The sequence below is a fragment of the Populus alba genome, chromosome 4, assembly GCF_005239225.2.
Source record: "Populus alba chromosome 4, ASM523922v2, whole genome shotgun sequence".
Lineage (NCBI taxonomy): Eukaryota > Viridiplantae > Streptophyta > Magnoliopsida > Malpighiales > Salicaceae > Populus > Populus alba.
Window position 1 is genome coordinate 19,416,455 of NC_133287.1, and position 16,294 is coordinate 19,432,748.

Consider the following 16,294-nt stretch of genomic DNA (forward strand, 5'->3'; position numbering starts at 1 on the left):
AAGTATTATGTATCTAATAATAATAATAGTAATAATAATAAATTATTAATTTTTTAGATGTATTTGAACATGATTTTATCATATTTATAATTTTTTTAGCTTTCTATCATGAAAAAATGTGGAATAGTATTTTGATATTTTTTGTTAATTTGCTTTAACAATCATAAAATATTTATTTTTTCAATAAGACAATGATTTTAGTTGAAAAAATTATGTTAGTTAAGATAAATAAAAAACATGTTAATAGAAAAAACTATATTAAAAAAAATAAAATTAAAAAAAACTATATTTTCAAGGTTAATAACAATGCCAAAAAATTTCTTGAAATCTATGAACATGTTTTCAAAATGGTTTTATTTTAGAGGTTATTGACAATACCAAAGAATTTACAATCTATTTTTTTTACATTTAAATAGTTTGAATATTTGAATTTCTATAAGGTTTCATGATGTTAAGTACATCATTTTGATAATATTAACTTGTTTGGCAGTGTGGTTGTGATTGTTTTTTAAATAATTTTTTGTGTCAAAATACATGTCAATAATTTTTTTTTAAAATTATTTTTAATAACAACACATCTAAATGATTTGAAAACACTATAAACGTATTAATTTAAATTAATAAAAAAATAAATTTTTTTTAAAATTTTTTAGAAAATAATTTTAAAAGACAGAAAGAAACAGGCTTAAGTCATACACTTGAAATAGGAAATTCTTAGAACTTACCTTTACAGCAAGCGAACCGATGGGGACTGATCTGTTAGACCAAGGAAAGTACAGGGAGTGGCAGGTAAGATTTTGAAGATCAGACACTCCACACCAAGCACGCGCTTCGTTCGAGTTTGAAGAGCCGGCCACTGATAAATGTTGTCAACTCTGTTGATAAACAAGTGTTGTCATCCAATCACTACCCAACAACAGAAGAAAAAGAAACAGTAAGCTACTGGTACTTCTCGTGATTTGCATTCTAATCTTTCTCTTTCCTCATTCACTCTCGCACCGCTCTCTCTCGTGCCCTAACTCCTAACCCTAACCCTAATCCTAACCCTAACCATCATCTCTACTATTTCTTTTCCTTCTCGACTTCTTCTTGTTACTCAGCAGCTGTTTTTCGATTCTGATTGGTTCTGATCTTTTTCAGGTAAGGAGCTTCTCTTTCCCACTGTTTTTTATTCCTTAACAGAACGGAGAGCATTTTCTTGTACTGTTTTCTGTTTCTATTTTTGGCTTTCTATTTTTTTTTTAGTTTCACTTTTGAGCTTTCCTTTCCTTTTTTTTTTTTTTTAGATATAAGCACCGATATTTCATTTTTTTTTTTGTTATTCTTCCTTTTCTTTTGATTTATGAAGCACGTAACAGTTTGCTCTGTGATTTTATGTTTTCTGTTTCTTTTTGAATTTTGCTATTATGAATATTAATATTTAATCTTAAATCACGCATTTTGAATTTGTTAAGTTGATTTATGTTTTGTGATTGGACAAATGGTGTGGTGGGACTTGGGATATTAAATTTTGAAGTGAAAAATCACTTGCTCTATCATGCTTTTTTTTTTTTTTTTAAATTTCTAATAAAAAAAATCTAAAGTGTTTTGATATTCGAATATACAAGCATGAATTGGTGCAAAAACACGTTTTACTGGGCTTGATTCGACATGATTAGCAAGATCTAGGACAGTGAATTCGAAACCAAGTGTATTTATTATACGATTTTTGATTATCAAATGCAATGTCCATATAAGAACTGAAGAAGATTAATACTTTCGTTTGGTACTTAGTAATGATAAAAAATATTGTTTGATTTGAAGTGGGAAACCTTTTTTTGTTTTGTTTTGCTGTAGCTATGTGAGTGCGAACGTTGATTGTTTGATCATTGTCAGTCATATGAATTGTTGGTAAAGAAAAGCTATGAGTGCCAAGTGTAGTCATAAGAAAATCTTTCAATTTATGGTCAAATAAAACTTCTTTTCTTTTTTGACAAATAGTGGGAAACACAGGTTTGGTAAGTTTCAATCATTTCTGGAAATGGGGTTTTGATTGCTATTGATGTAGAACTGTTGATATTGAATTTAACTTGAAATTTTTGTATGGGAAGAGTTGGTTTAACCTGTGCCTATTTTTTTTGGTTTATAGAATGAATAATTTTCTCAATGAATTGGTGGTTATGGCAGGATTTGGATGATCCATTTTGAGGTAAGAGAATGGGTTTTCACGGGCTGTTTGGATTCAGGGATTGTTATGTCTGAAGATAATTTCCAAGGATATGTGATGTCTGTGCTGCTTTATCTTCAAAATGCTTCCTTGGAATTGGGTTAATATAGTTTTTGCAAAGTCTGTTTTCTGTAGTGTTTGAGTGAATATCGTGGAGATGGATGCAGTACCCAGCATTTCTGAAATTGTTGAATCAAATGAAGAGTTAGATTTTGAATCGAAAATGGATGAGAAAGCCAGGAAGCATTCTGTTCTGAAGTTTGGTAGTCGGTATTCTATTGAAGATGACATCAATCGTCTTTTTAAAGCAATTGAGATTAGAACTTCAGCTAAGCACCAGGATGAAGGTGTTAAAGATGCTTTACGGAAGAAAGCTATGAAGAGACCGATGAAGGTTGGTTCACCTCAAATGTCAGGAATTGGAATTTCAGAGCCTGTTAGTTTGAAGCAGGCTTTGAGAGGATTGTGCATCTCTCAGGCATCGGAGATGGCAGCAATGAAGCGATTATCAAGACCAACAAATTCATCAAGGTCCTCAGAAGTTGGAACTATCAAAAGGTTGTACAGGGCAGTGGTAGTTGAGGCTGATGGATCTGTGCTCCCCCTAAATGAAGGTAATGGAAATTTGGTGGAAATTTCTCTTGTACCAGAAAAAATAACATCAAGTTGTTCTGAGAAGATGTTTGAATCCTCACAAATGGTTAAGGCAGAGTTATCAGATCAAAATCCCCATTCTTCCCGGGATCAGATTGTTCCTCTACCTACAGGGTTTGATAGTCAAATATCAAAGGAAGAAATCAGAGAGCTTAAATCAACTGATTGTTCATCTACCAGTCATGTTGGTGAGAAGCTAAAGGAGGTGGTTGAGATTGCTCCAGCCTCGATCAAAATTTCCGTCAAAACTCCAGTGCCAGAGGAGGAGAAAAACCAGTTGCATGCTGCTTCTTCACTTTCTGTGTCTGGTTCAAGCCCTGGACATACGGTGAATAATTCTGTATGTAACAGTCCATGCTTTATGAAGCCAATCTTCAGGAGCAAGAACTTCATTAAGAAAAAAGTAAAGCAGGATTCAGCTTCTGCCTCTACCAGTTCCAATCCAAGTAGTAGAAAAGTCAATAGTGATCTGAATCCTAGTACAAGCAATTTGGACAACATGGTGCATGACTGTATTCTAGAGAGTGTAAAGAGAGAAGGTACAAAAGCTTCTCCAGCTTCTAGCAGTAGAAATAATAGCACTGAATACAATTCAATCATTGCTGACACAAGTTCAAGCAGGCTGGGTTCAAGTCTGAATGGTGTTAACAGAACTGGATCTATATTGGCAAAGGTAGATGAAAAATCAAGATCAAGAGAAAAGGGGGAATTCTCACAAAGTTCAAAAAGTAGCATCGGTGACTATAGTAGTAGCACAAGTATTAGTGATGATAGCAATCTAAGTGGTTCTAGTCATAGTGGCAGTCGGCCGCACATGTCAAAGGACTTGAGGTGGGAAGCCATTCGCCATACTCAGAAGCAGCATGGAAGCTTTTGTTTGAAACATTTTAAGCTGATCAAGAAGCTTGGTTGTGGGGATATTGGGTCTGTTTATCTTGCTGAGCTAACTGGTACAAATTGCCTATTTGCTTTGAAAGTGATGGATAATGACTACTTGGCAACTAGGAAGAAGATGTCTAGGGCCCTAACAGAAAGAAAGATTTTGCAGATGCTGGATCATCCTTTTCTCCCTACATTATATGCCCATTTTGTGTCAGATAAACTCTCCTGCCTGGTTATGGAGTATTGTCCTGGCGGAGATCTGCATGTGCTGCGGCAGAAACAATCTGGCAGGAGTTTCTCTGAACCAGCTGCAAGGTACTAATTTCTATTTAAGTTCTCATAAATTTTCCAGCCTTGCACTTTACAGTGTAATTTATTTATTCCACCAATAACCTATTTTTCCTGTTATTCTCTTGGACACCCCCCCTCTCTCTCACACACGTGCATGTGGGTTGGGGGGGGACAAAAACTTGCTCACATGCACACTGATGCATGCATCTGCATGAGCACACAGACAACACACTTGAACGCTTGCATATACAACCCCAGGATAAGAAATCTGATTTTGGTATCCTAAGTGACGTAGTCCATTTATTTCTCACTCACATTAATGCATTTCAATTTGTGAATGTAGTTGTCCATTGATTGATGACCAAATGATGGCTGATAAATTTTTTGTGACTAGCATTTCATCCCTATAAAAAAGGGAAAAAAGGAGTTTTATGTTGAAAAAGATGGGCATTAATTACAATAGGTTATTTGATTGGAAACCTGAAATTTTAGTCAATGGCGGGGGCTCTCATAATCAATTGGGGTCTAATAGCTGCCATTCTATTGAATTTGGTGTGCCTTAATGGTATACAAGAAGCAGATTAATGGAGAAACAGTCTTATTGGTACATAGGAAGATGCAGCAAGGTTTAAAAATTAATTTCTTGAAGTGAACTTATGGGTTGAAGATTTTGGAAGCTAGTTATAGATGGTATAGTGAATGGATGCACGTGAAATTGTGCTGGTGATGTGATTGTTATGTCACATCACAACTTGGAGAGCCAGCTTATTGCTATGAGACACTTGATAGCTAAAGAAGGATCGATATTTAACTCCCCAAAAGCAGTTCTGATTTTAGGAGCACACACTTGTGAATTTCATTGATATAGAAGTAAATATATTAGAAGAGTTTTGCTTGTACTTGGTTATTCTTAACTTAATTTTACCCCTAGTCTCTTCAATTCATTTTGACGCAATCATGTCTGTAGGTTTTATGTTGCTGAAGTCCTTGTTGCACTGGAGTACTTGCACATGCTTGGAGTTGTTTATCGAGATTTAAAACCAGAAAATATTCTGGTCCGAGAGGATGGGCATATCATGCTTTCAGATTTTGACCTGTCACTCAGGTGTGCTGTTAATCCTGTTCTACTTAAATCATCTTCACCTGCTGAAGAGCCGACAAAAAAGATGTCGAGTCCATGCTCTGAAGCTAGCTGCATTGACCCATTCTGTCTCCACCCAGCCTGGCAAGTATCATGTTTCACTCCAAGACTTCTGTCAGTTGCTGCAAAATCTCAGAAGTTAAAATCTGACCTGGCTGCTCAGGTCAGCCCACTGCCACAGGTGGTAGTGGAGCCAACTAGTGCTCGTTCTAACTCCTTTGTCGGAACCCATGAATACCTGGCCCCTGAGATCATCAAAGGCGAGGGGCATGGCAGTGCTGTTGATTGGTGGACGTTTGGAATCTTCCTGTTTGAGCTGTTATATGGTAGAACGCCTTTCAAGGGGTCAGGAAATGAGGAAACATTGTCCAATGTTGTGTCCAGAAGCCTCAAGTTCCCCAGTAACCCTATAGTTAGCTTTCATGCACGTGATTTGATTAGAGGGTTGTTGATAAAGGAACCTGGGGATCGGCTAGGATCTGCAAAAGGGGCTGCAGAGATTAAACAGCACCCCTTCTTCGACGGCCTTAACTGGGCTCTGATACGGTGTGCAATTCCTCCAGAGCTACCTAATCAATGTGATGTTGGAATTGCATCAAACACATTTTATCAGAACAAGGACTGCGCTAAGTTCAAGGATACAGCAGAGCTAAGAGAGTTTGAGATGTTTTAGCCCGTACTTATCTGATGTGAGAAACGGAAGATGTTGAATTTTCTTTTCCTTTTTTAAAAAATGGGGTTTCTCATCATCAGTGTAACTGGTATATATACATATTTATGGCATATAGTGTAAATGTGATCTGAAAATCTGAAAATTTGCGGCAACTTATTTAGTATGAGATTTATGTATACCTTAACTCTAGTTTAGAGTTGAAATTGAGAATGTGGAAGCGGAGAAGCATTGCTCTTATTTGTCTGAGCATTGAAGATTGGATTCTGCATCATTTTTCCATGGTTTGATCGTGTTCCCTACTACATTCTAGCTTTCTGCAACTGTTTCAACCATCTGCTATCCTGTTAATGGTTTTTGTTTGTTAAATAACATGGGGATTTCGTCTAACATTTAAAAGGTTTTTAGACAGGAAGAAAATAACAGGAAGTGAATTTGTTTATTTATTTATTTTTATTAATATGAATATCTGGATAGCTTGTATACATGCAGCCATGGCTTGGACACCCTGCATGCACACGAAGGGCCAAAATTTCTCTAATGTGGTAATGCTTAGCGGAAGGGAACCGTTACAATGTTGATCTGGATATCTTAGCAAGTTTACTTCCACAAATTTATTGATGTACAGTGAAACAGAGAAGAAAAGAGAAAACCCGACCCGCATACCCTATTCACCAGCAGCCATTTTTTTTAATTTTGAAGTCTACCCTCACAGAATAATTTTAGACCAATGAAATCCCAACATACCCACGGCAAATTACTGTCATCACCATATCCTTTGCCAACACCTCCACCCTAACAGGAGTGATGGTTAGGACATCAGTAACAACCTTGTATTACAACAGTTCTCCTAATACTAGGTTTCCATACCCATCTCTAAATTTACAATTTTGCCACAATGCCACTAAACTCCTCTCTCTGAGAGCCCCATTTCCTCTCATTAATAAATACCCATTTCTCCAATTTTCCCATCTTCATCACAAAAACCCCACAAGCAGTGCTATCGATTTCAGGTCCTTGGTGATCAAAGCATCATCATCATCAATGGCTTCCTCAACAGAGACCAAACCTTTCGCTGTTCTTTTCGTGTGTCTAGGCAACATTTGTAGGAGTCCAGCTGCTGAGGGCGTGTTTACTGATATTGTTAACAAGAGAGGACTTGATTCTAAGTTCAAGATTGACTCTGCTGGCACCATTAATTACCATGAGGTAAACATATCTTTCTAAAATTCTGTTGCTTTGATTGTAGAGAATAATGAAAAATAGCATTTTATGGAGAGTAAATGATTCTTGTGTTGTTTGTTTTGGTTAATAAAGGGTAATCCAGCAGACTCAAGAATGAGGGCAGCTTCTAAAAGGCGTGGGATTGAGATAACTTCCATATCAAGGCCCATTCGACCGTCTGATTTTAGAGATTTTGATATCATTCTTGCTATGGACAACCAAAATAGGGGTACGAATGATTTTTTTTTTTTTGACTTCCTTTTGATTTGTTCGCTTCTTTAATTCTTTTTGATAATATGTTGTTATATTTGAATTGGGTTTTGTGCAGAGGATATAATAAAAGCTTTTAATAGGTGGAAATTTAGAGAGACACTTCCTGATGATGCACACAAGAAGGTAGGCGAAAGATTTGTAGGGTTTTGGTATGAATTTTTGCATGCAGGCATTATAATTTGTTAACTCTCGTATGTTTTTGTTGTTTTCGCAGGTTAAGCTAATGTGTTCTTTTTGTAAGAAACATGATGAAACAGAAGTCCCAGATCCTTATTATGGCGGACCACAGGGTTTTGAGAAGGTAATGCATGGGAATTTGAGATAAACCCTCAGAGCTTGTATCGGAAGTTTGTGAAATCTTGATCGAGTCTTCAATATCAGGACTTAAGTTGCTTGATTGTTCTTCATTGAAATTCATTTAGAACAATATGTTGTGATTGAATTAGTTTATTTTAAAGAAATGAACTCATATTTTCTTCAATGTAGATGTTACTGCTTAAAGAGGCAGCTAAGGTATATAGGCTCACCTGGCTTGCAATTTTTTATTTACTCGTTGCTTATATTATTCCAAATCAGAAGTCACCTCTTCGTCAGACTACTGCTGTGTTTGTTGATCCTTCAGTGCATGTTGCATTATAGATAATGCTTCTGTCTTCTGTTGTTAGTTATAGGACAGATTTTCTTAGCCCCTTTCTTCAACTTCCTTCACCTTGCAACCCGTGGTGTTGCATTCGTGTAGATGGTAAGGCTGAACTGCTTGTATCTAATCTATTCTCTCGACTCTTAACTTCCCTGCTTTAATTTCCTCATGATAGGTTCGGTGACCACTCACTATAGAAATTGAATATTTGTGTAGTCATAAAAATTCTCAAAGTTTCTTGATTGATTACTGTCAAGATAATGGTCTTCCTGTGGAAGATGATCGAGCAGACTCCTCAATTTCTGTTTCTAGAACACTCTTAATCTAGCATATTCAGTGCATTTGTGGTTGTTACTAATCTCACGATCTTTCCTTTTTATCACAGGTCTTGGATCTACTTGAAGATGCTTGTGAATCATTGTTGGACAGCGTTTTGGCTGAAAAAAATTAACTTGTGGTTAAATGCTGGTTGGTCCAACCTTTGGCTTTGACATTTTATTAGTGATTTAAAGCAACTGCATATAATCTATCAAGAGAGGGGGCGACTTTGAATGATCTGGGAGTTAGGGTTTTGTGTCTGTGTAGAGAAAAAAGATGTTTTTATATCTGTTTGCTTTATATAGTAAGGTTTTATTTTGGTTAAACCGTTTCAGTTCAATCGATTCACACTCTTAAAATCAAAACTGAACCAATTATTTTTTGGTTTTCCAATCAGTTTATTATATTTTTTTTCTAGATTTAGTTGTTTTGATTTTTTTTGGATTTTCTCAGTCGTTCAGTTTTTTTTTTCTCTCACCCCCTCTTCTCATTGTCATCTGACCAAGTACACATTCAACATGTCTTTCGAACTCTCAAAGCACCAGCCAGTGCACATTTGTTGCTATGCTGGTTGAATGGGCGAAGCCTTCGATCAAAGAAATTCTATTAACCACTTGTCTGCTTGTGTTGTTGAGAAAATAAAAATGAAGGGCAAGGAAACAAAATGCAGGTTTACCCCCCCTGCATTTGACGAGTTGATCAACCACTCCAAAAAACGTTTGTGTTATTGCTACTGTTTTAATCTCCCAATGAGGGAGAGTGATCGACACCACTCTAGCATTTCTACTTGTTCATGTCAAACTCATATGTTACAGGAGAAACAATGGTAACAAAGCACCAGCATCTGCATTTCTTGGTGCAGAATACTATCAGTCTCATGCCTTCAATTCTGTATCTATATTTGCAAAATTTGGACAAGTCTGTCTAGTAGCCCTCTTCTTAGCTTCACAATACTTGTCATACAATGAAGGGCTGCTTGAAGATTTTCCTAGCACGTTTCCTCCTTGGGTTGGCACTAATCAAAGCATTTACAAGCTCTGGATCCTCTTCATTTACGAAAATCTTTGCTGCACTAGGGTTGGCAAGGAAGAGTTTTGCCACGAGGTAACCTGAAATCGACCAGGTTTGAAATAAGTGTGCCTGTTTTCCAATAAATCTTGCTCGCTTAGTGTCATAGTATTCTGGCCACTTGTCTCTAGATATGCGCCTCTCAACAAGCTGGACTGCTCTTTCAGCGATCTCTGGTCTATTCATCTTTATGCATGCTATAGTAAGCTGGAAGAGGACCCATAAATAAGTTAGTTTGAAAGAAAAATATATTCTGCCAAGTGCGGAGAGAAAATGAGAAAAAATTGCAATTAGAAGAAGCACCGCAAATTTTACCGCTGTGAAATATAATATTACTTATCTAACATATTCAGCACTACATTCTCAAGAAGGAAAAGAAAAACCTATCCAGTGCTAAAATATTGGATGGTGCAAAACAACTGTACATTTAGGCAATCTAATGTTCAACATTAAAGGCATCTAAAATTAATTAAAGAGACAATTCACTTATAGGTCATAAAATACAAATTGGGCTCAAACTACCTACTTGCATTTCATCGTTTAGAATGCAAAATCGGTAGGAAAAAGGAGGCTTAGCCGTTTCTAGATGGAGTGGAGATGGGCTAATACATATTCAAAGTGTGATCAAGGACTCTTAACAAGCTTAACTAACTATCAGCTGCCTTAAGGCATTGGGATATTATGGTAACATAAACTAGCAACTCTTCTGCAGCGCCATGCAACAAAGTAATTGGCATTTGAAGTCCCTTTATCTGTTTGACTATATGCTATGAGTGGGCGTGGCATATACAAAGCCTAGAAAATCTATACGGCAGGCACAGTAAGGGACCGAATATCTGGGGAAGAAAGAAATGGAAATCAATCATGCTCAGAGCCAAAGGGAAATGCAGCCTCTGGAAAATTCTATACAAATGAGAACAGAAATATAAACAGGGCATGGCATTGTTGGGAACAACAGTAAATGCTTCTGCATTAATTATCCATACCAGTCAATTTCAGGATTGCCAACAAGAAATTTGGTTATATCAATCTCAAAAAGATTATGTTCCTAAAATAGCGAGAGTTGCAGCATTGGGATATTTCAAGAAAAGGTATCACAATCAAAAGTAGTTGAATAATTCAATAGTGTTTAAAAATTGCCCAAAAGTTTGCTAACATGATTAAGGAATTGGGTTTCACGATTCCCATAAAGAAAATGCTATGAAGATGGTACATCTTAGATATATCATGCTCTAAGAAAATAGTGGTTTTAAACCTTGATTTAACTTTAGAACACCAAACTAACCTGCCAAAGCAAAGTTGGCCAAGATCCTCCATTGTGATAAGACCAGGCTCTGCAGCAAAATAACAAGTTCAGAATATGCAGCAAGAACTAAAAGAACCTCTTAAAGTCAAAAGAATAATAAGGATATCAAAAGATTTAAGTTAAAGCATCACGTGTTCTTGGGATCGCTGCCAGTGATGATCCTCCATTCCTGGCCTTCAAGAGCAGGATAGCATATTTTGATTGGCATTTCAGCCACTAATTCTGCCCATTTTGCTTCAATAAGATCCAGGATGGCATGGGACTGATCCAATGTTGCAAGACTACTTACAATAGACCATAAGTTTCCAAGAGTAAAGAAACGGAAATCCATATGAGCTGGTTGCAGATTTCCAATCAAATAACCTCCTTTGTTGGGCATGAATTCAACCAGCCAGGGAGGAATCTGATCTGGATAGATATTAAACTTATTAACTGCATCATAAGAGTATTCCTCTGTGGTATAACGGTATATTTCATTCAGTTTTTTCAAATCTATCCAGTAATATTCCCTGATGTGGAATGAGAGGGCAACTAGACGATTGTTAAGAGCTCTAATGAGGTCAGCTGATCCATCCTCTGGAGCAAGCATCTCACGTGCACAAAGTAATGCTGAATAAAAGAGTGCCTGCAAAAAAAATGGCAATTTTATGTGCAAATTTTGCCACAGTTTTTTAGTTTAAGAGGCATAAGCATTATTTATAAACCACAAAGTTTGAATTAGCAGCTGATACAGGCACATAAGACCTCTGAACCACAACATCACTCGTCCTTTCAGATCAAAACTATTTGTATGCATTAGGTTGGCTAAAAATATCAACCGAGTTTATCTATCACTTGTAGGTAATGAAATAACATGAGTGACTATCATATTCACATTCCGGATGCAAGACAACTTTCTAACTTTTAAGCTTATAGTTGCTTCTGCACTGGTTAAGACTCTCTGATAGATTAGGTGAAAAGAGAGTATCTAGAAACCTCATGTTTACATGAACCAAGAGTAAAATAATAGAAAAAGACAATACACATTGCCCCATCAGTTAGGACCAACACCCAAGTAATTTGATTGAACTTTGACTAAACATTATGCAAAAAAGTCCCAATAGAGGACTAGAAAAGCAATGGAAATTAATTGGAGCTGGACAAATTCTTGACTGATCAAGATATCAAAATGTGTCTGGAGATTAAAATAAAAGCGAGAGCAACTACCTCTTTTTTCGTTTCTTTTGTGTTTTTTAAGCACAGGAACAGTTGTCATTTTAAAGCAAATGTCATATAAACATGATTGTTCTAAAAAACTATAGGACACAAAATAAAGGAACCATATAAGAAAAAAAAAGTAAATAATTCCTCACTTTCACAAGTTACACTTAGCATTTATATTTTGGGAGTTTTAACCTCAATCTCCAAGGGATGTCCATGAATTCCCATGCGACGATCTATCATGCAAGAACCATCTGTCACCAATAAAGTTGGAAACATGTCAAAACCATCAGCAAGACACAGCCTTAAGATCATTTTCATCCCAGTTTGCACATCGACTCTCTCTTGCACTGAAAGATCCCCAGAGCATTTTCCATAAGCTCGTAACAGTATAATCCACCACAATCCTGACAAGAAAATCACAATACATAATGTTCTAGAATCCAATAAAAAATAAAAGAAAAGAAAATGGTGATGGTTCCGAATAGGCAACTTCTTGAAATCATTTCCTTTACCAGAATCAACTGGAGCAACTCGGCCAATAGCTGCTTCACCAAAGTCAGCATCTAATACCTCTTCAGTAGCAGAATCCTCACTATCAAGGGGAACAGTGCGCACCTTAAAACTGGCAGGCATAAGTCCCTGACCAGGGCTATAACAATCCATGGTTTTCTCCCAACTCTATCACAGAAGAATTACTCAGCAAACTTATTGAACCTAAAATAAAACAAATAAAACTCATTCTTATTCTACTTCAAAGAAATTTTTAAGGTAACATAACCTACTCGGCATGAATTCAAAAAATATAAATTCACTAACATACATTCCTCAGTAAAACAAAACTAACATAACAAGCTTCCAAGAAAAGGTACCTAAAAATCAGAACATAAGATGGATAACTTTTAAGACAGATCATCCCCATTTGAAATAATAATTAAACAGTACATGAGAAATGGTCCCTAGATTTGCCGATTTAATGATTAAAGCTTCCCAGTTGACATGTTAATGAAAATCATTGGATGAGGAGTTTTGAAAAAGAAAAAAAAAAGTTGACCGACATAATATTGGTCCCACAGTAAGAAGACTTGCAGTCAGCCATTTCAGTGAAATTCACTGTATGGAGTTTGACAAATCAACCTTTTGGAATATTTCATGAGCAATGGGTTTGTCCACAAACTTTTGAGCAACTCATACTGGTTCAAAGAGTTTAGAAGAGGGAGTGATAGGTAAGATTTTGGATGATGTTCATTGTTTTCACGATTTACTTCTTAAGAAGGAAAGGAAATTCCAGAATTTTAAAAATCAATCTGTCTAAACAGTTAATGAGGGATAAAGTACTTTTCTTGCTTCTTTACAAAATTCTTCACTTGATGCTTTTCAAAGGGTGAATAACCTGACTGATATTCAACTGTATTCAAAATGCTATTGTCTTAGAACATTGTTTTCCAATTGGAAAATGCCTACCCTCTCATTTTCATCTACATTACCTTTTCTTCTTTCTTAATTAAGTTCCATCTTCCACAAAAAGGAAAAAACTGGCAGACCAGTACTAATCCTAAACACAGAAACAACTGCAGCCTAAAGACCAAAAATTTAAGAAACAAGAAAATGATCTTTACCCTGGCAAAGACAACTAAAATATAGAGCAAATAATTTAAATAGTTAATAAGGAACTAGTGAAGTGATAAATAACATTACCTGTAGTTGAAGGGTGTACAGGATGAAATTCCTCACAATATCATACTCTCCCTTCAAAAGGAAAGCTATTCCAGACGGAATGAAGTCACGAATAAAAACCTGATCATAGTTCAGAATGCTAGTACTGTTTGGATCATTTGCAGCAATTGTTCCAATTGGATTACCGCAGTAACTAACAACCGAAGCACGGAGTAAATCCCATGCTTCTTCCTCAATCGATTGCGTCTCTTCATTACCCTTCAATGCAAAACTTCCCCTTTCAAAAATATTTGTGGCACCGTGAACGCCATTTACAGGAAGCGAAACTGGGCTCCATTCATTTGCAGTTGCCCCTCCAAAACTTTCAGCCTTTTGGCATTTGCACCTCATAGATTCCCACCTGTCAATACATTTCACCTTCCCACCAGACGTCACAGCACCTACACCCCGACTCGTGCATTTCCCTAACAACCTCGTCCCATTGTTCAACTTTTTGTATACCAAACCTCTATTCTTCCTACGTTTTACATCAGAGCAGATCGAAAGCACGGAATTCAAACCGCCGAAAGACAGATCAAAACGATGCGGGCAAGGTAAACCACCAGATAACACTTGTAAAACCGTCTTTGAAGTAGCCATTTACCTTATAAGAACTATTTCTACTTAATTTCTTCGAACCCACCAGGTTAGAAGATAATCCCCCACTTAAAATATAAATAAACCTATAAACAAAAAACCAAATTCAACCCACTTCATCATAGATAAAATCATATGAATTAATAATAATAATAATAATAATAATAATAATAATAATAATAATAATAATAATAATAATAATAATAATTCCGGTTTGACTACACAAAAAAAACTCACAAAAAATTCACAAAATTAAATTAAATAACAAAGAAAAACGAGTTTCACATATAATTATCTCTTAGTCTCCAGAAATTTTTAGCAACCAAAAAGAGATTAAAAGAAAAAATCCATTTTTTGCATGAAATTGGAGAGGAAAGCAACAAAGCATCTCAGTTTTAAGTGCTGCCGCTTGCTAAAAATAAAAACTCAAAAAGCTTTACTTCGGAAAAATCCTTTCTCACCTTATCTTCTTCCTCCTCTTTTCTCCCTCTCTAGGGGAGTGGGGAATGGTTTCTTTTCAGTTTTCAGACTGTCATCCGAAGAGGAAGAGACTTCTGCTTCAGTTTCTTGGTCGGAACTGTAACGGCAGCGTTTCATGGCTTGGTTGCTTATTGAGACACGACACAGGTGATTCAAGGATTGGTGTTGGGCCCTATCCACTCTTGTCATGTGATACCGGGACGTTTCCCATTTAAAAATCTTTGAAACCTTGCTCAAAAAACTAGGGCCTAGAGACCACAAGGATAACTGGTAAGGACACGTGTGATTTTATTAGATCCGGAAGCCCATATAACTGGCACCCATTTGTCGGTGGATCCATCTTGAGGCCCAGTAGACTAAATAATTTTTCTTATTTTATTTTATTTTTCAGCAAAAAGGAAACCTCAGCACCTTGTTGGCTTCTTTTACATTATCGAGGAAACCCTAATCAAATCCAGAGCTGCGGTAGGCTAATTTGAATTCGTTGTCTTCTATTGAATTCCTCTCACAAACTTCGAATTTCCTTGCTTTTTGTTTATTTTTTGAAATTATTAATCAATTTATCTTTTGTTTTTAAAGCTCAATTACTAACCCTAATTCAGATCTTATAATAAAAAATCACCCAAATTTGTTAATCTAAAATTTAATTTTAGGTTTTTAACTGAGGCAGTGAATTACAGTGTAAAAATGCCGAAAGTGAGGAGAAGCCGGATCAAGTACCCGGAGGGATGGGAGTTAATCGAGCCTACGCTTCGCGAACTGGATGGGAAGATGAGAGAAGGTTGATTACGTGTTCAATTATTTTTTTATTAATTAATTAATTTGCTATGTTTTTTTTTAAGGGATCTTTTATTTTTTTTTTTTTTTTTGCAGCTGAACTTGATCCACATGACGGCAAGAGAAAGTGTGAGGCTCTGTGGCCCATTTTCAAAATTACACATCAAAAGAGCCGATATATTTACGATCTTTATTACAGAAGGAATGAGATATCTAAGGAGCTTTATGAGTTCTGTTTGGACCAGGGTTATGGGGATCGTAACCTAATTGCGAAATGGAAGAAGGTTTTTTTCCTGTTTCTTTAGGGCTTTTATGTTTGGATTCAATTACTTCGCATTTGGGTGTGCAATTTATGAATGTCTGATGCATGAAGATTTGAAAACCTGTTGATGTTGAGTTTCTATGTTTGAATTACAGCCAGGATATGAACGATTGTGCTGTCTCCGCTGCATCCAGCCCAGGGATCACAACTTTGGCACGACTTGTGTGTGCAGGGTTCCAAAGCATCTCAGGGAAGAGAAGGTTGTTGAGTGTGTGCATTGTGGTTGTGGAGGCTGTGCAAGTGGTGATTGATTGCTGCTTTGTCTGAGCCCTCTTTTTTTTGCTACAATCTTTCTGCTAATCGGAAGCCCAGGTATGGCATTTGTTGTAGTAACGTATGGAGTCAATGTAGGAAAGATACTTGGACGGCCAATTGAAGAAGGATGAGATTTGTTTGTATTTAGTTATGACCCTTATGAGCAGGCAATGTATGTCAAAGGCCACCTTTTTACTGACAAACTGAAATTGATGGAAATTGATAATGTGTGCAACCAAAACTCATGTGTGTTTGGAACCAAGCATCTTTTTCA

General features: G+C 36.4%; 4 protein-coding genes across 7 annotated transcripts; 3 read left to right on the plus strand and 1 right to left on the minus strand.

Annotated features, from left to right (window-relative positions):
* Positions 1–833: 833 nt before the first annotated feature.
* LOC118060553 (serine/threonine-protein kinase D6PKL1) lies at positions 834–6,093 on the plus strand. 2 transcript variants are annotated; one of them, XM_073408604.1, is made up of 3 exons: positions 834–1,140; positions 2,129–4,057; positions 5,001–6,093. In XM_073408604.1, exons 2-3 carry the CDS (start codon positions 2,364–2,366, stop codon positions 5,845–5,847), a joined length of 2,541 nt encoding a protein of 846 aa, XP_073264705.1. In that variant the 5' UTR covers positions 834–1,140; positions 2,129–2,363; the 3' UTR covers positions 5,848–6,093. The 2 variants fall into 2 exon arrangements, with proteins under 2 accessions (XP_073264705.1, XP_034929678.1); XM_035073787.2 differs by having other exon boundaries at positions 2,167–4,057.
* A 507-nt stretch (positions 6,094–6,600) lies between these two features.
* On the plus strand, positions 6,601–8,716 carry LOC118060575 (uncharacterized). Its single transcript, XM_035073813.2, has 5 exons — positions 6,601–7,053; positions 7,162–7,297; positions 7,397–7,464; positions 7,556–7,642; positions 8,367–8,716. Exons 1-5 carry the CDS (start codon positions 6,652–6,654, stop codon positions 8,430–8,432), a joined length of 759 nt encoding a protein of 252 aa, XP_034929704.1. The 5' UTR covers positions 6,601–6,651; the 3' UTR covers positions 8,433–8,716.
* A 239-nt stretch (positions 8,717–8,955) lies between these two features.
* Positions 8,956–14,861, minus strand: LOC118060560 (alkaline/neutral invertase E, chloroplastic). The gene is made up of 7 exons (XM_035073798.2): positions 14,648–14,861; positions 13,572–14,272; positions 12,389–12,554; positions 12,069–12,280; positions 10,805–11,298; positions 10,653–10,701; positions 8,956–9,574 (listed from the first exon to the last, which is right to left on the minus strand). Exons 2-7 carry the CDS (start codon positions 14,187–14,189, stop codon positions 9,257–9,259), a joined length of 1,857 nt encoding a protein of 618 aa, XP_034929689.1. The 5' UTR covers positions 14,190–14,272; positions 14,648–14,861; the 3' UTR covers positions 8,956–9,256.
* Positions 14,862–14,995: 134 nt separating this feature from the next.
* LOC118060606 (protein BUD31 homolog 2) lies at positions 14,996–16,261 on the plus strand. Of its 3 annotated transcripts, none has more exons than XM_035073843.2 (4): positions 14,996–15,131; positions 15,347–15,447; positions 15,540–15,727; positions 15,861–16,261. In XM_035073843.2, the coding sequence occupies exons 2-4, from the start codon at positions 15,354–15,356 to the stop codon at positions 16,014–16,016; spliced, it is 438 nt and encodes a 145-aa protein (XP_034929734.1). In that variant the 5' UTR covers positions 14,996–15,131; positions 15,347–15,353; the 3' UTR covers positions 16,017–16,261. The 3 variants fall into 3 exon arrangements, with proteins under 3 accessions (XP_034929734.1, XP_034929742.1, XP_034929750.1); XM_035073851.2 differs by having other exon boundaries at positions 15,001–15,131; positions 15,337–15,447; XM_035073859.2 differs by having other exon boundaries at positions 15,043–15,131; positions 15,320–15,447.
* The last annotated feature ends 33 nt before the right edge of the window (positions 16,262–16,294 follow it).

Bases quoted from the DNA above. Each gene is read 5' to 3' on its own strand.
- LOC118060553 (XM_073408604.1), top strand. From the start codon at position 2,364: ATGGATGCAGTACCCAGCATTTCTGAAATTGTTGAATCAAATGAAGAG. The intron at 4,058-5,000 runs GTACTAATTTCT...TCATGTCTGTAG, and splicing joins TTCTCTGAACCAGCTGCAAG to GTTTTATGTTGCTGAAGTCC.
- LOC118060560 (XM_035073798.2), bottom strand. From the start codon at position 14,189: ATGGCTACTTCAAAGACGGTTTTACAAGTGTTATCTGGTGGTTTACCT. The intron at 12,555-13,571 runs GTAATGTTATTT...CTTCTGTGATAG, and splicing joins TGTACACCCTTCAACTACAG to AGTTGGGAGAAAACCATGGA. The intron at 11,299-12,068 runs GTTAAAACTCCC...TTTTTTTTGCAG, and splicing joins GACATCCCTTGGAGATTGAG to GCACTCTTTTATTCAGCATT.
- LOC118060575 (XM_035073813.2), top strand. From the start codon at position 6,652: ATGGTTAGGACATCAGTAACAACCTTGTATTACAACAGTTCTCCTAAT. The intron at 7,054-7,161 runs GTAAACATATCT...TGGTTAATAAAG, and splicing joins GCACCATTAATTACCATGAG to GGTAATCCAGCAGACTCAAG. The intron at 7,643-8,366 runs GTAATGCATGGG...TTTTTATCACAG, and splicing joins GACCACAGGGTTTTGAGAAG to GTCTTGGATCTACTTGAAGA.
- LOC118060606 (XM_035073843.2), top strand. From the start codon at position 15,354: ATGCCGAAAGTGAGGAGAAGCCGGATCAAGTACCCGGAGGGATGGGAG. The intron at 15,448-15,539 runs GTTGATTACGTG...TTTTTTTTGCAG, and splicing joins GGATGGGAAGATGAGAGAAG to CTGAACTTGATCCACATGAC. The intron at 15,728-15,860 runs GTTTTTTTCCTG...TTTGAATTACAG, and splicing joins TAATTGCGAAATGGAAGAAG to CCAGGATATGAACGATTGTG.